This window comes from Phyllostomus hastatus, unplaced genomic scaffold (genome assembly GCF_019186645.2).
Source record: "Phyllostomus hastatus isolate PE091 unplaced genomic scaffold, TTU_PhHast_1.1 phas_contig_17, whole genome shotgun sequence".
In the NCBI taxonomy this organism is placed as follows: domain Eukaryota; kingdom Metazoa; phylum Chordata; class Mammalia; order Chiroptera; family Phyllostomidae; genus Phyllostomus; species Phyllostomus hastatus.
In genome coordinates this window covers 7,567,515-7,592,797 of record NW_025333664.1, presented here as the reverse complement: position 1 = coordinate 7,592,797, position 25,283 = coordinate 7,567,515, and the positions used below count along the sequence as shown (strand labels likewise).

Here is a 25,283-nt window from a genome sequence, read left to right as displayed (position 1 = left end):
TGACTTTTTACCTGTAGGCCTGGCTGTCTCAGGACAGGGGAAAGGACACAGGCTGCTTTCTTCTTCCAAACAAAACGATGTGTTTCTTAAAGGAAGAAACGCTTTTCTTTTTTCTGTTTTTAATTTTATTTATTTATTTTTAGAGAGAGGGGGAGGGAAGGAGAAGAGAGGGACAGAAACATCCATGTGTGATTTCCTCTCACATGGCTCCCACTGGGGACCTGGCCCGCATCCCAGGCATGTGCCCTGACTGGGAACCGAACCGGTGACCCCTTAATTCGCAGCCCGCGCTCAATCCACCAAGCTACACCAGCCAGGGCGGAAGAAACGCTTTTGCACCAGGAACTGAAATTCGCTCGACCCCGTGAAAGGCAGCAGGGACCGGTGAGGGCTCCGGAACCCCGTGGCTTTGCGCACCGGCTCTGCCACTTCACCTGTGGGACCCTGGGCGAGTCACCTCTCTGTGGCTGGTGTCCTCCTCATCGCTGACATGAGGGGGATAACTGTCCCTCCGTTTTCGTGACGATGAAATGGTGTTGGCTAGGACTTTTCTGGGGCTTTCCGGGGCTCTCAGGATGAAAAGTGGGACAGCCCCAGGCGAGCCGGGTGAGTCGGCCAACCTCAGACGAGAGGAGAGCAGGCGGGCACCCTCCTTAGCGGCAGCCCCGCACAGGTCAGGGCTTGGGGACGCTTGTCTGTCCTCGTGTGTGACCGCCTCCGGCGGCCACCGTTGCCCTCGTGATTGGTTGCCATGGTCTCTTGTTCCCTCATTATTCATACTGCAGGGGCCTTCAATGTGCCTTTTATTCCTCCTAAGCCACTGACAACACACCCCCAAAGTCCCCAACAAACGTCTCTGTCCATTCACGGGACAAGTATTGGAGGAATTTATCACATGCCAGGCAAGCAGCTTTTAAACGAACCCCATGGCCTTCTCCCTTTCTCCGTGTTCGAGGCGGCATCTCATCTAAAAGTTAAAACGGGGAAAAGTCCTTGTGAGGACAAATCAGACACCGGAGGGGTGCCCCCTGCAAGCCCCGGGAACGCTGACCACGCCAACAGCCCCCCCGGGAGCCAGGGGAGAGGCCTTGCCTCTGCTTCTCCCTCGGCTTCCAGACGGAACCAACCCTGCCCACACCTGGATGTTGGACTCTGGCTCCAGAACCGTGAGAAAGCAAATCCCTGTTGTTTTAAGCCTCCCCATCGGTGGCAGCCCCAGAAAACGAAGACAGTTTTCTGCACAACCCAAATCCAGACCTGCCCCACCTTGTGTCCCGACAAATTCGGAGACCTCTTCCCAGGTGTTCCTGCAAGATTTCTTTCCCCGAGGCTATCTGTCGCAGACGGCCGGTCTCCGACTCCCAGGCCAGAGACCGACCACGACGTGCCCACACCAGCCTTTCCCAGACTTAACCCGAGGGTAGGAGTCCCCCGGAGAACAGTTAAGGTTACAGGTTCCCTGGGCCCCGTTCCAGACCCCCAGACGTGGGGCCACAGGAGGGGCCCTGGAAGATGGATTTTTAACAAGCACCCAGGACGATTCTTATCCTCGGGCACATGTGGGACACCCTGGCCTGCAAGACGGAATCCAGAGGAGCCCAAGCCCCTGGTTCAGTGATCTCCATAAAATGGTGTCGACCTCCCTATTTAAATGTCACCCTCCCCCCGAGGGTGTCCGGGGGGCCTGGAGTTCATCCCAGCATGCGCCCTGCCTCGCTGCTCCGTCAGCCGCCCCCCCCGCCGCCCCCCTGCCCCGCCATCCTCTGCGTGGGGATGAGTGAGTGCTTTGGGAACTACTTCATCCTCGCCATTCTCCTCCCTCCGCCCCCTTTTCCTTTCCTCCTTCCTCTAGGTCTGGACTCAGAGGCCGTTGATAATTATTCGGAGGTGGCTCCTCCGTGAGCTGGGAGTGAAACCCAAACCCCCTCCCCGCAGCGGGTCTGCAGACCTGCAGGACCGGCCTCACCTGCCTTGCCCTCGGGCTCCTCCATCTGCGCGCTCCAGACTCCAGACACGGCCTTCCTTCTCATGCTTCAGACGCTCTGGTCTTGCCCCTGGCTGGCCCCTCCACCTCGTGAGACTTCCACGTCGCCTCTCAGAGCTTTCCCCGTCCTCGGGAGAAAACAGGCACATGTACCCACACTCACTCCCCTTGTTCTCGGTCGCCGTACTGACTGATCAGTTGCCGTCATTTAAAAATGAGGAAGTTTCACGCGCAAGTATCCAGCCTCTCCTACAGAATCAGCACCTGCCACGGGGGAGCCCGCAGAGCCCCGCCAGCTGGAGGGAGCCCTGTGCTCGGCCTGGGGCTCTCTGCTCCGCCACCCGCTCCCAGCCCCTCCGCTCCTTTCAGTCACCTGCCCGGGCCACAAAGCCGTCTTGCTGGTGACGCTTGCTTAATCTCGGTCTCTCTTAGGCAAAGAGGTGGCCTTGCCCCCTTAGCAGCCCCAGCACCCAGCCCGTGCCTGGTGCGTAGCCCCAGGACCTCACGAAAGGTGCACCGAGCGAATGAGTACAGGAACGGACGGATGTCCTGCCTCCTCCCCAAGTCTCACAAGCCATACCGCTCACCCTGCCATCTAATCACTGCCTTCCCTGCAAGGCTCATTAACGTGCTGTCCCCAGTGACTACCTCCTCGCTGGAGCTTGGGAAAACACAAACCTGACCCCCTCGTTGCCCAGGTTTTAAGATATTTTTTCCCCCAGCACCAACTGGGGAAAACACAATCTCGTCCCCAAGGCCTCTGAGGCCCTTGTCCTCTGGCTCCCACCCACTGCGCCGGCTCCCCGTCTCCAGAGAGGCCCCCCGCCAGCACACACCCACGCCCCACTCACTGACCCGGGGAAGCACCCTGTTCTTTCCCTGCCCCCACACGCCCGCTGGGAAGCTCCCTCTCCCTGGAATGCCTCCTCTGGTCTCACCGCACATCCCCACGCCTCTAGCAACTCCTCCTCATTCCTTTGCCCTTGCTCGAACGGGTCACTTCACCCGTGAAACACTCCAGACCTCCCTGGGCTGACTCAGTCATTCTCTCTCTTTTCGGCTCCCCCTCACCCCCTCCCACCCCCCCGCCCCGTTTCATCCCCTGCCTTCGTACTGAGTAACGCCTCAAAATAACAGCTGGTGTCTTCCAAGCCTTTGCTGTGTGCCAGGCACTGAGGGAGCTTTATCACCTTTAATCCTCACACCCCGGCAGCACCCTGCCTGGAAGGCTCCCCCACCACCTGGAAGGGGGGTGGGACAGGGGCGACCAGAAAAAAACAGAGGATCACTGCTTACCTCTAGCTTTCCCAGCCACCCCTTTTAAATTTTTCTCTCTCCTTCCATACCTTGCCTGCTCCCCCCACCCTCCCCCTTCCCTGCTTTATTCTCCAAGGCTCTTAGCAAAAACACACTATAGATTTTAATTATAAAATTCGTGGATTCTGGCTCTCTCACCTGGAACGCCCACTCCAGGAGGACGGGGGCTCTGTCCTGTCTTCTGTACTACAGTGACCATCTAGAACAGTGCCCGCGTGGAAAGTGGTCTTCGAGAGATTAAGACAGGTGCCTGGAGTTCCACAGCTGGTAGGTGGAAGAGCCGGGTGTGATCTCTGGGTGGTCAACTCCAGCACCCTCCTACCCCCCTGCACCCTCTGACAGCTATGCCCCCCACTTCCAGAAGACACCTCTCTGTGGATCTGACTTCTCAGCTAGAGTTCCTTGGAGGTAAGGAGTCTATCGTATTCATGGTTGTGGGGGTTTTATTTTGCCTGATCCTGGCAAGAGCTCGAGGAATGTTGTTGCTGATGTCAGGAATGTCTTCTCTCCCTCTCCCTCTCTCTCTCTCTCTTTTTATTACCCTTTATCTCCACGTCAGACACAGTGTCGTATCCCCCGTTGGGGTTTATGTAATACGTGTCACATTAACGAACTCTAGTACAGCAGCAGGTAATAAAAATAACCAGACAGCAATAAGGACAATAAAAGGTAACATTTATGGAGCCCTGACTCTGGGCTGAGTCCATCCTGAGTGCTTGGTGTCCTGAATTAAGACAGGTCGTCCTCTGAGCATCCTCACTTCACAGATGTGGAACCCAAGGGTCACGGGGTGGCCGAGAACTTGCCCGGGTCGCCCAGCCAGGACAGGGCAGAGGCAGCGTTCGAACGCAGGCGCCTGGCCCGCGCGGCGCCCTCAGCGTCCCTCAGCCTTTCTAAAAGATGCCCACGAAAAGGTTGCCCTGGGTGAAAACAAAGAGGAATGGTTCATTTCACCTTTCTGCTTTATTCCGAGGACTTCTATTTCCAAAGGCTTCCATAGGCGATATTATTTGTTAAATGACAACCACTCATGTTCACACCGCACTGAAGGTTTGCAGAGGGCTTCTCGTCCGACCCCAGCGACAGCGCGGTGAGGCGGGCGTCCTCATCTTCTCGGGGAGAGGAGGAGTCCGAGGCTCCGCGCGGTTAAGGAAGCAGGGTCCAGGTCACCCAGCCGGCCAGGAGCAGAGCAAGGGCTCCAATGAACACCTACCACTTAAAAAAAAAAACAAACAACAACTTACGATTGGAGAGCCTCTGAATACAAAGCTCTTTCATGCTGCTGCTTAAACGTAAATAAGATAATCCTCGGGAAAGATGTGCCCGGTTCCTGGCACCTGATAGGACCCTCACGGGGGGTAGTTTTCATCATCATCATCACCGACACTTCCTAGGAACTGGAATATTTTAGCTGACGGCTGCAACCGCGGCCTGTCTGTCGGCCCTGAAGGGAAGATCATCGTCCCTTCCTTTCCAGTTTTACCTCTGGTAAAGCTGAAACAATGATCCATCTTCACTATCCCCCGGGTATCGCAGGGTGCTCAGAGCTGGACGGGACTGGGGAGATGACCTCACTCAGGCGCCTGCATGTACGGATGGAGAAATCGAGTCCCAGAGAGGGGAAAGGTCAGCTCCTGGGGGGGGGGGGGCGGGGTTCATGCAGGGCGCCTGGCGCAAAGTGCCTCCCACAAAGGTGGGCGTTTACCTAGAAGGGCATCTCTCCTCCTAAAGGCCAGTTTCTGGAGCCTCGAGCCCCGCTCCCCGCCCCCACGCCAAGTTCTGGAGTATTATGAGCTATTAACCAGAAAACAGGCCATGTGACTTCATTCCGCCTCTGCTAAAGAGCTTAAAATGCTTTGGTGAGTAGTCTCAGATTCATAAATACACACTTCAACTCTTTCTCAGAGAATTATTAACCAGCTCCATCAAAACCGGAACGTGAGCAGTCAAGGAGAAAAAGAGCTGGCGAGAGAAACTTCTTGAAAAATACCTCACCACCATTAGGTATGACTTCTTGCTACCTCTTCCCTCCTCCGCCCCCCGCCAAGAGTTGGAGGAAGAAGGAAAGAAAAAGGTATCATTGTGCATGACAGGAATCAGTAAAAGTAATTGTGGAAAATTACAAACTCTTTCACCGGAGGAACACCACAGTGTGTTAAGGCGTAAAGAACTTAAAAGAAAGTCTTGAAGAGGATTAAGCAGAAATGTAACCCTCACTAGGTCCTTTCAGGCGGTGAGGATGGGCTGGGGAGGTCCGACAGCGTGGGGGTGTGATAATCAGGGGTAGCCAGTTCCCAATGAATGATTTGGTGAACCTGTAATTTATAGAGTTTGTGTCATGCACTCGCCTTAGCTTATCGCCCTACCTTACTGAGTGTTAATTCTCCCAGGCATGGGACTAGCTTTTCAATCTACACGTAGGTCTTGATCGGCTTTAGCTGGAGGATTTGGGGGTGGGGAGGGATGAGGGAGAGAAGTAAGATTAGGATTCAGTCTTCAAACCAAAGAAACAGGAATACAAACCCTTCCCTGGGCTTTTTTTTCTCTGGGCTTCCTGCTTCTCAAGAAAGGCTGAAATTCAGGCCCTGGGAACAGACCTGGGGCCCTAACAGCTCTTGGGATGAAAGGGCTCCCCGCCTCCACAGCGCCTTTATCAAATCCAGGCCATTTTCTGCATTCCTCCCTTACACAGCCCAGGCCCACTGTGAAGCAGGCCCGACAGCACAGCATGTTCTGCTTAGGAGATCCAGGAAGCTCTGGCCTGGCCCTCCCTTCGAGAAAGGAAAGTCCAAGTAAAGAGGGATGCCACACCCTGGGGGAGGGGAGAGAGGATGTGACGACACCTCCAGGAATGCAGGGCCCACGCAGGTGTGTTGGCACCCACAAACTTCCTTTTAAAAAGAGCCTGATAAATCAGGACTGATAACAGCAATAAAGCTCAACCACCCAACCATCGCCCACACAGAGATGAGGCCCTTGTTCCCAGGGCGTGGCCCTGGCGGCTGGGGAAAGGAGGGTGACACCTGAGAATGGAGATCCCTCAGGACTGTGTGACATGTTTTCCTAGTCAGCGGTTCTCAAAGTGGGGTCCCTGGGACCTTACCAGAGTCTCAAAAGTCAAAACTTTCCACCGTACTGTGATGTCACTTGCTCTTCTCACCCTCGTCTCACAGGTATGCAATGGAGTTTTCTAGAAGGGACATGACGTCACAGCATCACCCTGATGACTACTGTGCTTATATATTCTTGTGTTTAAAACATTTCTCAGTTTTGCCCTAGCCGGCTAGCTCAGTTGGTGAGAGTGTTATCCCTAAGCACCAAGGTTGCGTGTTCAATCCCTGGTCAGGGCACATATGAGAATCAAGTAATGAATGCATAAATAAGTGGGGCAACAAATCTCTCTCTCTAAAGTCAATAAATAAACAACTTAAAACATTTCTCAGTTTTAATTCTAATACAATGAATATTGAAAGCATAACACATACAAACAAAATACTTGGGGCCTCCATAATTTTTAGGAGTTATGAAGGGGTCTTGAGACCAAACCATCCCCCTGCCCCATCACAGGACCACACTCATTTCCGGCTCGGCTTGGGTCCCAAGGTAGGGACTTCTGAACAGGAGTGGTGAAGGCAGCTGTAGGTACCCTTTCCCCCTGTACTGCCACCCAAATTGGCTAGAAAACCTTTTTTCTTTTTTTTAAAGATTTTATTTATTTATTTTTAGAGATGGAAGGGAAGGGGGGGAGAGAGAGAGAGAGAGAAAGAGAGAAAGAAACATCAATGTGCGGTTGCTGGGGGTTATGGCCTGCAGCCCAGGCATGTACCCTGGCTGGGAATCGAACCTGCGACACTTTGGTTTGCAGCCCACACTCAATCCACTGAGCTACGCCAGCCAGGGCTGCTAGAAAATCTTTAAATTCCCCCACAGGCATTTGGTGACCTGAACCCCTCTGGCAAAAAAAAGGGGGGTTTCTCACTTTTGAACCCAGATGGGGTGAAGTTAGCACAGAGAAAACACACTCCTCCAGCACCAGCACCCAGCAAAGACATACCTGAGTACCTGCGGGGAGTCAGGTACCACATGCTACATGCTCAACAATGAACAAAGCTGATGTGGTCCCTGCCTTCCCACGGCTTTCATTCTGGGGCAGAGGTGGATTACTCACACACACACACACACAAACACACACACAAACACGGGAAAACTGCAACTGTGAGTCACAGGGCCTGGGAAGGAGGTGTGCAAGGTGTTAGGGGGGAATTTGAGATGAGGGGAGGAAGGCCCTGGGGATGCAGGTGGAAGGGAAGCACCCTAACCAGCTCTTCCTGGCCGGTGGTCTCAGGTTAGAACTGCCCGCAGGCCCAGCTCACTAGGGGACTCAATAGCTCCTTGCTGAGCACAGTCCCGCGGTGAGCCCTTTTGCAGGTGGGTGGGGGGACTTACGGGTCTCCTTCTCACCTCCCCAACACCACCAACGACCAATGCTAAACAGCGTCCCTGGGAGAGAGAACTAGGGCATTTGGAGAGAAGGCGTCAATCTTTTGTTATCAGGGACACAGCTCCATCACGGGTGATGAACACAATCTGGAGGCTGTCATGGGTGGAAACAACAAATGACCAAGAAGTGGATGGAGGATAGGAGAGAAGACTTCAGAAATTGAAAACAAATAAATAAGAAAGAAGGAAAAAAGGGAAGCCCTGGAGGGCCTGTCTAGGAGAAATCCTGAGGGAAGCCAGACTTGCAAGGAGCCATCTCGGGCCCTGGCCCACTTTCCCTCCCTTTAAGCAGCCACGCAATCCCTTGGGACCTCATGGATTGCAGAAAGAGTTGCTACGGACAAAACCAAGTCCGAAGAGCCCTTGTAACTGTAACAGAAGCGGGAAAACTTGAATTTTACAACCAGAGTTGCAGACTGACAACCTAAAGGATGCAAATGGGTGGTGGAGGGGCGTTGTTTCAGGCTGCAGCATCCCACAGTGTCAGCGGGAGGGGGCGGTGGATCCCATCCGCCCAACAGCGCCCGGGCAACACGCCCAGCCGCGCGTTCCATCTCCCAGCGGGGTGCCAGCTCCAGCCCGGACCAAGGCTACCAGGCGTGCGCCTGCGCGTGCGCAAAAGGCCCACCCACCCCAGCAAGTCGCCAGGTGCGCTCACGCTTCCGGCCTGCCATCTGGGGGCGGAAACTCCGGAGCTCGTGCATGCGCTTTCTAGCTCTCCAGCTAAGTCACAGAGGCCCGAGGCTTCAGGTGATCCCGCCCCTCCCTCGCTGAGCGAGGCCAATCGCGCCGCGGTGGGCGGGATTTTCGAGAAGGTAGCCCGCCCACGCTCAGCGCAAGGCCCGTACCGATTGGTTGGCGCCGCGGGCGCAGGTGCGCGCTTCCTATTGGGCGTGGGCGGAGTGCGAGTCGTCCAGGCTTCCAAGGAGGCTGCAGGTGAACGCGCGCACGCGACGCGGCTCCCGCCAGGGTCGGGCGCGCGCTCGCGCGAGCTCGCGGGAGGAGCGGCCGAGCGCGAGGCTGCAGCTCCTGTCGCCGGTGCTCCGCCCCCTCCTCCTCCTCCTTCGCGGGTGCCGCGGAGGCCCGGAGGGAGGGAGTCGCGTCCCCGCCCGCCGCGCGGCCAGTCGGACCCTCGGTCTTGCCGCGTAAGGAGCCAGCCGAGCAGAGCTCTGCGCGGAGACCCGAGCCGCAGCCGTCCCTCTGCAGGTGCCTGTGAGGAGGCTCCCGGGCCGCAGCCACGTCCAGAGCCCTCTGGCCGCGCACTCTCTCCCCGCGCTCCCGGGGGGCGGCCCGGCTGGAAGAGGCCGCCGCGGGGCCCGGCCTCAGCATGAACCGAAGCCACCGACACGGGGCGGGCAGCGGCTGCCTGGGCACCATGGAGGTGAAGAGCAAGGTGCGCGGGGCCCTGCCTGGGCGGAGCGGCCAAGCTGATGGGAACGCGGGGGCCTGGGGAAGGCCAGGAGCTGGCCGGGGACGGCCTGGGGAGCTGCCCCGGCGTCCGGGGCGGTGGGGGGCGCGGTAGTGGGGTTTGGAGGCCAGAGATGGTGGATAATAAACTTGCTGAGTGGGGGAAGAGGGTAAGGCCTGTGTCTGCTCCTGGCCCAGGTAGGTAGAAAACCATTGGGGCACTTTATCTCGTTCCTTAACATCTCATTCGTGTTCGAGGGTGGGGGTAAGGGCCGGGGTACACCCAAGCCGTTTGAACGCAGAGTGGTTTCAAAACGTTTGGGGGAATTCCACCTCCCGGCCTATGAGTAAAAGGTATTGGGAACGCCCGTGGTCACAAACTGTTACCCCTTCAGTGGTTCAGAGTTACAGCGGGAGGTGAGAGAGCCCAGAGAGCTCAAGGGCCCTTTGAAAGTTAGCCCTTGCTTCTTGCTAGGAATTTTTCTGGCCCTAACTTTGGTATGCATTGAATCTGTAAAATTAACACTATCACCTTTCGTTTGAGTAGCACTTTACAGTTCGAGTCTGGATGCTCTCTTCATTCCAGCATGCTCCGTTTCTCACGAAGTGTTTTCATTCTTGACCCGCGGTATGCCAATCTGCTGATAATTGCTTAGGTATCCACTGAATTCCTAAACTGCCAGGCTCCCTGAGCAGGGTAGTCTATAGGGATTAGTTAGGGAATTCGTTCCAAAGGAGGGTTTGAGCTGGAATGGGAAGGTGACCCACAGCCACGGGAACATTTGGAGCAACTATTCCATGCACTGAAGAGCTGAAAGGAGCTTAGGTTGTCTGGTGTAATTCTTGGGGAAGACGGGGGCTTAGAAAGGTGATGACTTCTCCAGGCTCTGCTTTTATGACAAAATCTGAGAGCCTTTTGGCGGAGTAACTTCTAGACTTTATAGGGTACAAAAGAGAGGACACTGGCTGGGCCCCGAGGACGTGTCACGTAGGGCCCGGGAGATCAGCACACACAGAAGAGGAGGAGAAAGTAAAAGCATGTCAACTTTAGAAATAATGAAACATAGTTGAATCTAAGGCTGCTTAGAAGGCAAGGGAAGTAGGGTAAGGAAAGCTTCTTGGAGCCTGTGGGGAGAATGGCTTTTATTATCTAGAGTTGATAAACAACATTCTGTAAGTTACTGTAATGAGATCGTCACATCAAGCATATCTACATTCATTTTTAAAAATCATTTTACAGTGTTGTCTGCCACCTAACTCATGTATCAGGGCAGACACTAGTTTCAGAAAGCCTTCTGTTTAGGAAGACTAGGAGTGCCATCAAAGCAATGTAAGGTGTACACGCTTCCCTGTGTCCCCCCTGGAACTGCTGTAGCGAATCAAAGAAGGGACCTGCTTAGAATAAAGGTTACGGTGATTCAAAATATAAAGAGCTTTCCTTCCAGCAGTGTAGTGGTGGTCGTGGTTGGTGCCCAAAGGTTGAATCTTCTAGGGGCACTTCTGTTACAAATCTAGTTTGCTTTTGTGGGAGTTGAGGTAAAGAAAAGAAAAACACGGTAGGGCATGATCTTAAAGTTCAGTGTGTTGTTCTAATCTTGGTAACAAGTCTTTAATTTTTTTTAATCATAGGGAGAAAATGAATAGGAACCCTAGGTACACTGATAAATACAACCAAACAGTAATTAATCTCTCCGACTAGGAACCCTTAAGCACTTGGGGACTGGAATTTCAGGCTTTCTTCCCTTCTGTCAACTGAGTGGTGAATCTGTCCCATACTTCTGTCTAACCTATATTATATATTTGACCCGCCGTACTGGACTTTCAGTGAACCCTGTCTCTTAAATAGAATCAAGGCATTCTGAGAACCTGCAGGGACTGAAGCGTCATTCCGCTGTTACTCTAGCTGTTGATAAATAGGTACAGTGTAGGCACTATTTCTTGTGCGTCTGTGTTTCAAGTAGATATGGTTGATGCATTTTTTTAATGGAGTAAATAAAACACTTGTCACCTTTACCATTTAAAAATATTGGGATAGATGTCTGAAACAATGTTTCCTTTTTCACAGCTTTCGCGGCATGGCAGCTTTTTACAGAAGTCATCAGGAAGAGGTTAGGTTGTAACCACAACTAGGTGGTACGCAAATCCACACTTCAGAAGAAAAATCCCTTTTTCTTCTGCAGAGAAAACAGTGTCAACTTTATCATCTTTGCTCACAGAAGGGAAGAATGGTACAAATAGGAGTACTGGATAATGCAAATATAAATCTAGTTAAATTGTGATACCAGCTGCCATGTGACTTCTTTGGTAACCGATTTATCTTCGTGTTTCGCCAGAGTTGGGAAAGTCCTTAATCAATGATCAAGGTGGTGTCCTTTAATAACCTTGGAACAGCCTCTGAGCCGTACATTTCCTAGTTATTATTCAGGGACAAACAGCATGTTAAAATTAAGTTCGCATTTCTAGAATGTACCACAGGCGGTAGGAGAAGGCTGTTGATTCGCATTCTGGGTGATCAGGACAGACCAGCCCAGGCTCAGCAAGCTGGAAATGGTTTGTGTAGAGAAGCGTTGTCGCTTGGTCTCAGTTTCATCTCTCTCTGAGTGTTTTTTCCTTATGTAGTAACAAGTTCCCTTAGTCCTATTGTTTTGATGCAAGAAGCATAACAATTTCTCTTTTCTCCCTGCTAACATTTGCAAAAGGGCACATCTACTGTGAAGCCATACAGTTTTCCATTGTTTTTATCATAACGTTTAAGCAAGAGGGGAAAAAAAATGTGAGGCGCAGAATTTTCATCCAAACACTTGAGGAAAAACATCGCAGCCTTAGAATGTTCAGTTATGAGCTGTCACTCCCATTTCTGTGTCGGGGGGAGTGATAAACCCTGGGCTGCATTCAGAAAGCGCTAGGAGCCCTATGTTGTGATATCAGAATTTTAAAAAAATGAAGGAGAAACTCTGACTTTTGATAGCATCATAAGACTAACTCTGATACGCAGGGTGTTCCGAGTTTTTATTTACTTTGAAATGAGAAGGTGTGACTAAACTTTTCGAGAGGCCTGGCTATGAGTCACCTTCTTTTCTTGACAAGTGTTCGTGTTTATGATTCAGGAATGTGTTTTGGAAACTTTTAATTGTTTATTAGAGGTAAGAGGTGGTTTTAGTGAGTTTTAATGTAAAACTAAGTAAGTAGCCTAGGTATAAGCTCCTGCTTCATAGAGTGAAAGCGGTAACTCCAGATACCCATGGGGTCCTCGGGAAAATTAATGGACACACTTATAACCTCAGATTATTCTGTGCAGGACTTTTTCTGCGTGATGCTTATGGCTGTATCAGTGGTACATGAATACTTCTTACTCGTAATAGCTACTTAAAGAAGAAACGTGTCAAGCACATCTGCCAAATATTTGTTTAAATTTTTTTTTTAATCAGCTTCAGGACTTAACTGAGCTTTTAGTATCTGGTCTCTGCAGTGATTCCCAAGAGGGCGATTACAGTTATATGGCTGGTACTCTTTTTGAGGAAGGCCGATCAGCCTTTTGTGGGTTCCCACATTCGGGGAAGTGCCATGCCAGTCCCCCATAAGTCCTATAGACGCTGTTTCCGTGGGCTACAAGTCCGTCAGTCCTCAGTGCTGAGTGAGGGCCACTTGGCCGACCCGGCACCTGGAGCACAGGTGCGGTTCTAGAGCAGGGAAGCGGACCTGAGACTCTGAAGTGTGAAGGTAACCGTCGGGCCTGGTGGAGACCTCGTGCGCTCCCCCTTGGTGTGATGCGGTAACACCTCTCTGATGTGATTTCTTCTCTCTGTCCACTAATTGGTGAGCTCGCGCTCATTAGGTCTCCAGGGTCTACGCTGTGCTAAGCACACAAACACTTCTCATGTTAATTGGATAGTTGTAGGACATGTGTTTGATGGATTAATAAAGCCGTTTACGGCATTGACAACAGGGAAGGTGCTTACCTCTGGACCTGTTTCTTATGCCGTGCACCTCCATCTGTGTCATGCTTGAAATGCCAAGAAGCTCATAGCCCTTTGTGTAGGTTACATGTTTTGCTGTGAATTCTTGCCACTTCCTGTGAAATGGCAGTTTCTTTCTTGGGGGGAGGAAACTGAGATGCTTCTTGTGAACGGTCGAAAGAAAGACTGGGGCACATCTTTCCCCCCATGGCCTGGGTGAGGAGAGGCCCGCTGTCAGGATCTGGGGTGCAGGCGGGGTTTGAGGTGAGGCCGTGTTCAGGACAGTCCCCAGTAAGGCCTGGGGACCCTGGGGGTGGGGTCGAACCTGCATCTCTTTCTTGAAGGCAGTGCCTTCCAGGGACACGGCACCCAGGAAGGCGCATTCCCGTGCCTTGTGCTGTTTTGTCTCCACATAACGAGGTTTCCGACACTAGTTAGTGTCGCTGGAACGATCTCCATTATTCAGGGAGTGAACATGCCCGCTCGTTTTTCTATGGCATGCGTTTTAAAATTGAGCCCTGTTCCTTTTTAAAATTAATACGAGTTTATCATATTTATAGTTCGGAGCTGAGTTTCGGCGTTTTTCACTGGAAAGATCAAAGCCGGGGAAGTTCGAGGAGTTCTACGGATTACTGCAGCACGTTCACAAGATCCCCAATGTCGAGGTTTTAGTGGGCTACGCCGACATCCACGGAGACTTGCTGCCCATAAACAACGACGATAATTACCACAAAGCCGTTTCGACGGCCAACCCACTGCTTAGGATATTTATACAAAAAAAGGGTAAGTCCCACTGTTCGCAGTCATTGTTTTAGAAATAGAAGTCGTTTGTTTTTCATCATCAGTAAGATACACAGACTTTGCCACCAACTTAATGACAGACATTTTGTGCGAATCTTATCACAGTAAGTAACAAGTGGGTTTAAGACATTTTTTATATTGTTGGTTGGATAATTACCTTTCCAGTTCACTAAGCGTACCCGGAAAATTTGTGTTTTCAATTGCTTTCATGATAGCCCTCTTAGATTTTTTTAAAAGTAGAAAAATAGAAGTTAGGAATTTATTGTGTCCATTCAGAAAGGCGTGGTGGAAAGAGGACGGCCTTGGAGTCGAGAGAAACTCCCTGGGGTCTGGTGGCAGCCACCTTTCAGGTGCCGCCTTCACCGCCTCACACGCACCCACCGGGACGCGGCCTGTCCTGCCCGGGTCTCAGCATCTCAGCGCCTCTTCCACAGAACAAACGCGGTATCTCACAGATTCGCCGGGCAGAGTGAAGGAGCTACGTGCAGTGCCCTGGCATGTGGTGGGCAGGTGTCCAGGGAATGTTTCCTTTCCGTTTTAAGGCATTCTTCATAGCATTATTTAATTATCTGGGAAAGTGGGTAGCAGTGCATTATTTTGGAGGAATGGAAACATTCACATTAGTCTTGCAAAGTGAACATTTGAAATGACCACTCCATGTGGCAAGCATTTTTTAATGGTTTTCGAGTCCTATTTTTTTTTTTTTTTTTTTTAACTTGAACGGGTGTGTCTGTCCTCCTGCAGGCGGGCGGGCGGGGCGTGGGCCGCTCACTCCCCTGCCTTTGGTAACGGAAGAGGTTGGTTCAGAAAGCCAGCGGGAGAGCAGCAGGCCCTGCATTGGTGGGGTGATTAAAGCCTCCCCGTGTTTGTAAACCAACCCGGGAAGCTGGGGAATGGGTAGGGATTACCCTTGAAGATGAAACTTTCTTTCCAGTCCATTGATAAGCACTGAACCACTCCCTGGGCTCTGAAATTCCACTGATTATGTATCTTAGCTTTTCTGCGTTTGGAGCAACTAAAGTCCACCCGCTCAGTAAACTGCCAGGGGTAATCTGTGCCTGTATCACTTGATTATTTACAAAATACTAACAAACTCAACAATGTTCCTTAAGATCGCCCCCTTCCAGATGAATTTTTCAGGGGTGTGGTATGATTAGAGGATTATGTCTGGAGATTAATCTGGCTGTTGGGGATGAATTGCAGTGAGCTGCAGACTATGGAAGAGGAATTGCCTTAGAAAGAAAATGGGTTTGGTTTTAGGGCAGAAAGGCGTCTCTGGCTGGTGAGTTTGGGCCATGGTAATGTGGGAAACCAGAACTGTTAGCCCATGGTAATGTGGGAAACCAGAACTGTTAGCGGAGACCGAGGAGAGACCCTCAGCACACCGTGAGCGGTGTGTCGGAGGGGAAGGAGCGGCAGTGGGGAGAGGAGGACAGAGCACAGGAGTGGAGTTTGTCACTTAGAGCAGAGTGACTTAAGTAACTGTTGAATAGCAGGCCTTTCTTGCTAGCAGTTGTCATTTTCATCAAAAACTTAATTGCTTTTTGGAACGTGTATTCACATGTAGAATGGCTCTTTTTAAGCGACTGCCACTGGACAGTTATCCCCTTCGTTAGAAAGATTATAAGAGTTGGGTTATACCACCACGTATTTTTGTTACTGGGATTGTAACACTTGATCACGGGATTAATCGTAACATCTTTTAAGGGCAGTTTTCTTCTGCTCTTTCCTTTTCAAATGTGTCTATGTCAACAAAACTTTTATGCCGTAGAGGTAAACATCCAATACTATTGGTAGTAATTAGAGTTTGGCTTAGAAATAGTCCATTCAACAGAATTTTTTTTTTTTTAATATAAATTTAAGCCCTGGCTGGTATGGCTCAGTGGATTGAGCGCAGGCCTGCGAACAAAGGGTCGCCGGTTCAGTTCCCAGTCAGGGACATGCCTGGGTTGTGGGCTAGGCCCCCAGTAGGGGGGTGGGGGGGTCACATGAGAGGCAACCACACATTGATGTTTCTCTCCCTCTCTTTCGTCCTGCCTTCCCCTCTCTCTAAAAATAAATAATTTAAAAAATAAAATATAAATTTAATACAAAATGTGAATTAAGCAAAAGATTAACATTAAGGTGGTCCACTCATTCCTGCTTAAAACCCTGTGCTGGCTTTTCCTTGCATCCGGAATGAACTCCTTCTGGAGGTGGCCTTCAAAGGCTCCTTGTCCCGCCCTTCAGGCTTGGTTGCCGTCTCTGCTTTTGCACTTGCCTTTTCTCCTGAGGAAGCTTTCCCTCCCGCCCTTCCCACCTTCAGCTCTTAGCTCGGAGAACCTGGGAGGTCCCTTCTGACCGCCCTGGCTCCAAGGACGCACCCCCCACCTTCAGCAGATTAGCTACCCTCTGAAGACCTGGAATTCACAGTTTCTTTGAAGAGCGGGAGACTGAATGCATAAGCTACTTAATATCCTGGACCTGAAGATAGCACTGAAAAGATTTATGTTTTATAGTAGTTTGTTAGAAGAAAACCCCCATGCTCTGTTCCTAGGGCTGTTATCATGGAAGCAAAAACAAAACAAAAAACCTGATATCTAAAAAGTGATTTTCACAGAGAGGGTTCCCAGGTCTTTTGCTAGCCCCCACCCGCACCGGAGTTTAGGGTGTCCTTACTTATTTGAGAGGGAGGAAGAGAAGGCACAGAGTAGAGTTTTCCCTCTCTCGTTTAGATTACTATTGTGCGGCCAACAGTATTAGAAAACAGTCCCAGGTTGTACCTGTAAGGAACACTCCGGTTGTTCCTGTACGTTTGGAAGACAGCCAGGGAAATGTGTATTTTTAAAAAGCTCCCGGGCCCGTCACGGTGAGCAGCCAAGTCCGGGGTCCGCTGACCTGCGCAGATCCCCCGCCAGAGCTGGTCGGACGTGTGCACCACGGCGGGACCCGCTCTTGAACGACGTTCGGCAGATGCATTTACATCTTGGGTTCAGTCAAAGGGGCTCGTCGGAGACACCAGCAGGGACTTGCCTCACACGTGGTCTCGCTCGGGACGGGCGTTGTGGTCCGCGCACACCTGTCCCTGGCCGGCTCCCGAGTGACCTCTGACAACGTCACCGGGAGAGGACCTCATTTTGTGGATGTGTCTTGGGGTTATATTATAGTGAATCAGGATTTAATTTGGAAACGGTCTCAGGGATATACGTTTTAACAGTGAGCTGTGAAAAACAGTTTAATGGAAGACACGGCCTCGGAGATTGAAAGTTGAATGGAGAGGAGTTGTGGAGTCACATCTCAGAAGGTGACGCAGGTCCTCAGGATAGAAACCGGGAGCTGCTTTGACACGTCCCTGTTGTTGGGTCACCAGGGCTGCTCGGATCGTTTTCAGGTGTATTTCCCTATCTCTGCTGGCTCTGCTCCAGGCCAGGTCCCACCCTAAATCTCCGCAGCAGCCTCCTGTCTTCCCTCGGTCCCTTCCTTCTCCGCCTTGCAGCCAGAGGGAGCTTTAGAGAAAAAACTGAAACCCTTGGAATTTTTCCTCATTGCTCTCAGGCTGAAGTCCATAATCCCTAGCACTTCCTGGGAGGCCCCACTTTGGGGGGGGGGGGGCCGGGAGCGGGCCTGGCCGCCTCCCACTTGGCTCAGGACTCCTCCCTCCCCCTCCCGCCTGCCCTTTAACCTCTCCACAGTCACAGGCCGCATAATGAGGTTTCTGTCAACAAACCCACCTGCATATATGGTGATCCCTATTAGCATAATGGAGCTGAAAAATTCCTGCCGCCCAGTGAGGTAGCTGCATGAGGTCGCAGTGCATTGCTTCCTCACGTGCTGGTGGTGCTGGTGCTGGTGCTGGTGTGAGCACGCTGGGCCGCCAGCCCTGGAAAGGCCCGGCACGTGCAGCCGTGTGCTTGCGCCCTGATTACGGGGATGGATGACTGTGTTCCCTCCCGGTTTGCGTGTGTGTTGGGCTGCGCTGTACTTTGCATCCTCATTTCATAGATTATTTCCTGTTCATTAAGAAGAAGTTTGCTGTGAACACTATGCCCTGTTAACGCCGGCAGTATCCTCATCCTGTGCCTCTTGATTGCTCTTTCCTCTGGCGCTCGATTTAATCTCGTGAAGTTTCGTGCAGTGGCCTGCTGTACGGGCAGCCGGGGAGCAGTCGGTCAGGCCGAGCAGCCCAGGTGGGCAGCAGGTCACACCACCTAGGCTCGCGCAGGTCACTCTGCGAGGCTCCCCCCACGAGGAAGTCACCTAAGGATGGGTGCGTTTCGTAGAGCGCATCCCTGCTGTTAAACTGTGCATGACTGCTCATTGGACCTTTGTCTACCCCTCCTGTTCTCCTCTTTATTCTCTGTCTTCCGTGCCTGCAGCACTCTTCCCGCCCTTCTACCTGATTCGCTGCCCTTCTGTCCAGTGTCAGCGTGGTGCTCGCTGACCCGGAGAAGCCTTGCCTTACTCCGAGACCCAGGCTAGGTGCCCATTTACACACTTGCACCACGCAGTGGAGGTCACGGCTCTTGGTGCCTTTGCGATGCTTCAGTCATTTGGAGTCGTTAGTTGCCATTTAGACTGTAAGCACCAGGGAAGCAGGCACCTTGTCTGTTTCGTTCATTGGAGCTGCAGCACAGAGCACAGTGCTTGGCCATGTACACGGTGCTTCTTAAACATTTGGTAGTGGATTTCTTCTTAGGAAGCAAACCTTGAATATTGCTTTATTTTTAGTTCTCACCCGAAGACATGTTTTCATTACTTTTAGTGAGAGAGAGAGAGAGAAGCATCAATGTGACAGAGAGACATCAATTGGTTGCCTTCTCATATGCGCCGTAACTAGGGATTGAACCGCAGCCTGGATATGTGCCCTGATGGGGAATCGAACCCACGACCTTTTGGTCTAAGGGATGATGCTCCAACCAGCTGAGCCGCACCAGCCAGGGCTGAATACTGCTTTAAGTGGTGTTTAATCCTTGTGAAATTCCCAGATCTATTTCATTTAGGATTAGAACATTTTGGATTAGAACAAGGGTTGGCAAACCAAGGGTTGGCAAACCAAGGCTTGCTGGCTGTTTTGTAAATAAAGTTTTCTTGGAACACGTCCATGTTCCTTCCTTAATGGACTGCCTGTGGCTGCTTTTGCAACAGAAACTGTGTGGCCTGCGATACCTAAAATATTTACTGTATAAACTCTTCAACCCCTGGATCAGGACAGTTTCAGAAACTGTTTTATTTTACCCTGCCTTCCTACTAAACTTCAGACGGGTCGTCATCTTGAACTTTCTTGATGGCCGTGCCATGAACTGTTCCGGTTTTGTTACTATGTGGGGATGCTGATGGGTTTGCGTAGAGCTTTTTTTACTTTCCCAGGCTTGCTTTTCGTCTGCTGTGGGCTTTTATTTCTTGTATCCATGTCCACCACTCACGGGTGGAGCCTTGCCCCTCACTCTGAACTTGTAACTTCGGCGTTTCTGTGGGCTGAGGAGTGAGAGCACCGGGCTTTCCAGAAGCAACGTTTAAAGAGGAAGGGGCGCACAAGGAGGGCCTGTAAGTCAAGCACAGGAGCTTCTCGTGTGGGAAGAAGTGAGACACCGGCTTTGGCAGGCCAGGGGCCTCGCAGGCGCGCCCTGGTCGGATCCCTCCGCGGAGAGTGTCGGCGGGGCGGCAGGCTCGAGATAAGTGGGGTGTTGCTGCCGCAGCCCGCAGCCTGCACTGTTGCATAAGCCTTGTTCGCGCAAGTGGTAGGTTGCTATGCACCGGGTTGCCAAACTTCCTGTCACGTGTTGAGCTCGGGACTCTGGTAGACATGCTCAGGTAGAAAGTGAACTCCTGTTCCATGTGGACATTCACCTTTACACTTTAAACTAGCACCCTGCACCCTGGCTTCCTGCCCAAATATTTTTTCCCAGTGCCTGGAAACTGATTAGCTAGGTGGGAGAACAAAGGTGTCTTTGTACGGGGGCATATTGCTTTTGAGACTTCAGCAGGGAGCATTCTAACAGAGACTGGGTGCGATGCCAAATTATGCAGATTTGGGTCTTTTTTGGTCAGGTTTCCCATGAATAGGTATGTGGGCAGCCTAATTTTGTTTTCAGTTTGTATGGTCTGGAGTGTTCCTTATATTTATTATGTGGGCTTTTTAGCTTGATTGTTTTATAATGAAAATACATAATTTTGAAAGAGAACATTTAGAAGATAATTGTTGTTAGAGTCTTGGCCAACTTTTGCTAAAAAGATTCTTGTGGCAATGGATTTATTTCCAAAGCCAAATTATAAATAAATTTCTGCCTCTGTAAGAACACAATGTAAATACTTTATCTACACATGAGACAAAATTACCCCCAGGAGGGACAAATGCAAAAAAAAAAAAACCAAACAAACCATCAAGTATCCCTAGTTTTGTACATTTCTCTGAAACTAACTTTTTAAAAAAGATTTCATTTATTTATTTTCAGACAGAGGGGAAGGGAGGGAGAAAGAGAGGGAGAGAAGCATCAGTGTGTGGTTGCCTCTCGTGTGCCCCCCACTGGGGACCTGGCCCACAACCCAGGCATGTGCCCTGACTGACTGGGAATCAAACCGGCGACCCTCCGGTTCACAGGCTGGCACTCGGTCCACGGAGCCACACCAGCCAGGGCTGACACTGACTTCTGAAGAAGCTTCAAGTAGCATGAGGAAAAGAACACCGCAGCTCCCCGTGCTCTGACACAGTCGGCACTGAGCACTCACTCTGCGAATGTGTTTGGTGTCGCGGCCTCGAAAGAAAGCCTGTCCAGCCTTTTCTCTGTCACTGACCCTGTCCCCTCCACGTCTGTGTTTATGAAGACGGTGGCAGTTACCAGGGAGGGGGGTGAGCGGCACGGGGAGAACGCGGGCCGGAGCCCCGGACGGTGGCAATGCTCCTCTCCCCGTGGCAGTGGCTGCACACCCGGACTTTGAACTGGTTCGGGGTCGTGGTGAGGGGGCTTGTCTTTCCTTCATTGTATCCTCTTTCTAGTCGTTTTTGAAATGAGATTTCACCTTTTGTGCCTGCTGTGAATTCCCTTTCCTTTTCCACCTCTCCTTCTCTGGTGAGGCAGATGGTCTCCCCTCAGCGGTGCGGTTTGGGGGTGTCTGGTGTTCGGTGCCCCGTGTTCCCTCAGTTTACGTCAGAGATTATAAACTGTTGGCTTGAAGAGTGAATTCAACCCCCAGAGGTTACTTAGTTCAGATAGGTTTTTTGTTGTTGTTTAACTGGTGTCACCCTTTAAAAAGGGGGAGATTTTTACCTAAAAAACGTGAGTCTGGCAAATTCCTCCAGTACAGGAAGAAAAACTGCCTGGAGTGAAGAGCAGCTGTGTCATTAAATGGGGCAAAATCTATTTTAAGTACCTTGTTGAAGAATGTTACCAGTGCTTCCCAGAATTTCATTTGCCTTACTTAATGTTGTTTAATTGTTATTGAGCTTGATCAAATATAGCTTGCACATCCAGTAATTTTATGACATGTGCTCAAGAGGGCCATCTAGTGGTTTTTTTCTGATACAGCATATCATTTGCACTACATTTTGATCTGCTTCAAATAAGCTAATATTTAACTAGTGTGTTTATGTACCGAATACATTTAAGTCATTCTCTCTGTGCAGATTCAACTGTAAACAAATGGGTGTGTTCACAGCACTTCTATAATTATTTTATTTTATTTTTAAACAGAAGAAGCAGACTACAGTGCCTTTGGTACAGACACATTAACAAAGAAGAAGAATGTTTTAACCAATGTATTGCGTCCCGACAACCACAGAAAAAAGCCGCATATAGTGATTAGCATGCCCCAAGACTTCAGGCCCGTGTCTTCTATCATAGACGTGGATATCCTCCCAGAAACGCATCGCAGGGTCCGCCTTTACAAGTACGGCACGGAGAAGCCGCTCGGGTTCTACATCCGGGACGGCTCCAGCGTCAGGGTCACCCCGCACGGCTTAGAGAAGGTCCCGGGGATCTTCATCTCCAGGCTGGTCCCGGGGGGTCTGGCCCAGAGCACGGGACTGCTGGCTGTCAACGACGAAGTGCTGGAAGTGAACGGCATAGAGGTTTCAGGGAAGAGTCTGGACCAGGTGACAGACATGATGATCGCCAACAGCCGCAACCTCATCATAACGGTGCGGCCGGCGAACCAGAGGAACAATGTGGTCAGGAACAGTCGGACCTCGGGCAGCTCCGGCCAGTCTACGGATAACAGCCTCCCCGGCTACCCACCGCAGGCCGAGCCGAGCTTCGAGCCGGAGGACGAAGACAGCGACGAAGACGACCTCGTCATCGAGGACGACGGGGCGCCGCAGCAGATCCCCAAAGCCGTTCCCAACGCGGAGAGCCTGGAGTCGCTGGCGCAGGTGGAGCTCAGTTTGGAGTCTGCGCAGAACGGCTTTGTGCCTTCGGGCGAAGTGAGCCTGGCGCCCGTGGCCAGCGGCACCAACACCGAGTTTGAGGCGCGCGTTCCAGATCGGAAGCTCTTGGAAGAGGACGGGACCATCATAACGCTATGAAAGCACCGACCGAATGTTTTCTGGTGAGGACGCCGTTGGGGCGTGTAGGTTTGGCTCGTGTGACGCATACATACCTCTGAACCAGTGACCCGGAGCAGGCCTGAGAAACAAGAAGATTGCAAGCTTCGAATGTTATTAAAATAGTAGGTTGATAATTGCTAATATAAACTTGGGAGGGTCAGAGGTGAATTTAAGTCTGAATCAAAGGGGCCTTTGCTGATGCAATTATGTGCTTTTGCTGTTCTGTCTGCGGAGAAGTGGATGTGTGGGCACATTCTCAGCGCGTGTGAGAGGACTCGGTCATTTCTGTGGGGAGTGGTTGCGTATTTAACCTGCTGTGCAGAGCCCGGTTAATTTTTCCTTTATATATATATATATTTTAATTCTAATGTGAAAAAAGGTCTGATTCTATCTTTTGGTACCTTGGGGACCTCAGCTCCTATGTTCTCTATATTGTATTTTGATATTTTAATGTTGTTCCTCTGTTGCGAATTGTAACAAGTAATTTTTTAAGTGCTTTTTTTCCCCCCAATTTCTAATCAAATCAAAACAGTCGATTGTTTTTAGGAGTTGCTTCCTATGTTATAAATCATCGAAACGGTGTTCCTGAATGAAGAAACTGGTAACCGTTGTTCGGGTCCACGCTTGTCCATCCTGTAGTGTAGCGCTCACACTCACAAACTCACTCCAGATGGGTGTAACTCTGAGTCGGGAACGGCGGTTCCATCGGCGCTGGGCGTGTGGGAGACTGTCCCTTGACCCCAGCCTCCTCTTGACCTCTTCTCCGCCGCATTCCCGGTCTCCCTGGAAACCATCCCTTCGGTGGTTTGTGTGTGTGTCGTTCATGTGCTTTCTGTACTCTTCAGTGTATACGAGTAGTGCGGATCGTTTTGAATTAAAAAAAAAAAATGCACCCGGAATGAAGAGATTTTTATACACAGGACAGACTCATGCACTTTTTATATGAACAGTTGGGGTTTTCCTTCATGGGATTTCTGGGGACACTGCCTACACTTTATGAAAATTATATAGTATTCCCCTTTGACAGGTAGAGTTTATCACTGTTAATTTTATGAGGGTATTTATTACTTTCCAATGCATCCACTTAGAACAAGTTAAGAGTAAGGCTGCTAACTTTGGTTCCTTGCCTGGTTCTGCTGTGTGGCGTGCGCAGACACCGCAGTATGCTTGTACATAGAAACTAAGAATAGCGTGGAGCGCGTAAGTCCCCTTGCGTGCTTACAGATAGGACTCTCAGTTATTTATTGATTAATTTTATGGTAGGGCTCGTATGGATACCTTATAACACTTGCGTGCTATTAAAACAATGAAGAATCCAAGGACTCCGTTTTGAAGGTTATTTTCTCTCTCTGGTCAAAATGTATGAAGAAGTAAAGTCACGATTCAATGAAGATCACGAGACTCAGAATACGTAGACGTATTTTGTTCACATTACCACTGAACACATTGTCACTGAACCACTAACTACTATTCAACAATGTGTACCGCAATGTACTTTTTCTTGAATTCACCCACGTTCTTCCACTACGTACCACTGCTGTTTTTGAGTGGCATTCTAGCTTTAGCATTCTGTTTTGTAAGTTCGACTCTTGAATGGCAAAGCAATGATAATAATGTGTAAGGTTAAATTCATGGATAAGCAGTGCCAGGGGGTCAGCATTTTAAGTAAAAACACTTTTCACACACTACCTCTCTCTCTCTCTCTCTCTTTTTTTTTTCCAACAAAGTTGTAACATCAGAACTTCTCTTGTGGGGGAAAACACTTCAGGGCTTAACTTTTTGTACACATTTTAACTGTAAAATACAGACTCATCCTGTGTGCGGTGTTCATGACAGTGGGGGGTCGAAAGCTGCTAGTATGTTTTGTTTTAATCGTCAGTGGTGTTTTCAACTAGATCTCATGTATTGGTACAATAATTGATTCCTAGACGTATTGTAAAACCAATGGATCTTGGTTATACAATAAAATGTCGTTTCATTGGTAGTCTGAACCAATTATTTCCAGTGTATCATCATTAACAAAAATACCAGTGGACTCAGCACAAAATTTTCTAGGACTGAATGTCAAGCTTAACTGTGAATTTTGTTCTGTACCTTTAAGTAAATTTATGATAATGTTCTCATGTGCTCTCAACAAAATGTATGTACTTTTTGTGAACTATGAATTTTCTAATTAAATTTTACATACGACAACATGATTTTTACATGGATGATACTTTGTTTAAACTATCAAATGTCAGTATTTTACTACAATTTTATTATAAAATGTACATTATCATTAACTGAACTTTGATTTTAAAAATCAAATTAGCTTTAGTTGTATATTATTTTTTACAAATAAAGATAGACTTGTATAAAGGCTACTTTCTCGTTTGCAAATATATGAGGAGTCACCCAATGATTGTTTACCGAGCACCCATCATAGAAGTTATAGCAAGGTCCTGACGCCCTTAACTTTCAATTTTTAAATGATAAACACCAAATTGTATGTGCATCCACTATGATTATGTATGCATGTGTAGACTGGAAGACAGCATTGAAAATGCAGTTAATCCTGATAAAGTGAAAAACTGTGCATGCTCATCCATCCAGAGTTATCATTTAGGTTACGATTCTTCTAAACAAGAAAAGAAGTGTTTGTAATGTGACAGTGTGTCTTCCAAAACTCAAATTCACTTAGTTTTACTTTTTGTTGCCACCCTGTATGGATTGAATTCATTTTATACTGAAAAATGCAAAAGGCCTGAGATGAAACAGACCATTTCTAATCCCAAATTGGTCCCCTGTCATTGGCTTAGTC

The 25,283-nt window shown here is 49.9% G+C and overlaps 1 protein-coding gene and 2 long non-coding RNA genes across 3 annotated transcripts; 2 read left to right on the top strand and 1 right to left on the bottom strand.

The window, feature by feature from the left end:
* Positions 1-223: 223 nt before the first annotated feature.
* On the bottom strand, positions 224-4,886 carry LOC123814903. The gene is made up of 5 exons (XR_006785004.1): positions 4,785-4,886; positions 4,256-4,516; positions 3,440-3,565; positions 1,967-2,112; positions 224-967 (listed from the first exon to the last, which is right to left on the bottom strand). It is a non-coding gene; the product is annotated as an uncharacterized LOC123814903 (long non-coding RNA).
* Positions 3,579-6,348, top strand: LOC123814904. The gene is made up of 3 exons (XR_006785005.1): positions 3,579-3,709; positions 5,207-5,305; positions 5,994-6,348. It is a non-coding gene; the product is annotated as an uncharacterized LOC123814904 (long non-coding RNA).
* A 2,388-nt stretch (positions 6,349-8,736) lies between these two features.
* Positions 8,737-24,676, top strand: PARD6B (par-6 family cell polarity regulator beta). The gene is made up of 3 exons (XM_045833042.1): positions 8,737-9,194; positions 13,725-13,947; positions 21,633-24,676. The coding sequence occupies exons 1-3, from the start codon at positions 9,129-9,131 to the stop codon at positions 22,460-22,462; spliced, it is 1,119 nt and encodes a 372-aa protein (XP_045688998.1). The 5' UTR covers positions 8,737-9,128; the 3' UTR covers positions 22,463-24,676.
* Positions 24,677-25,283: the final 607 nt, after the last annotated feature.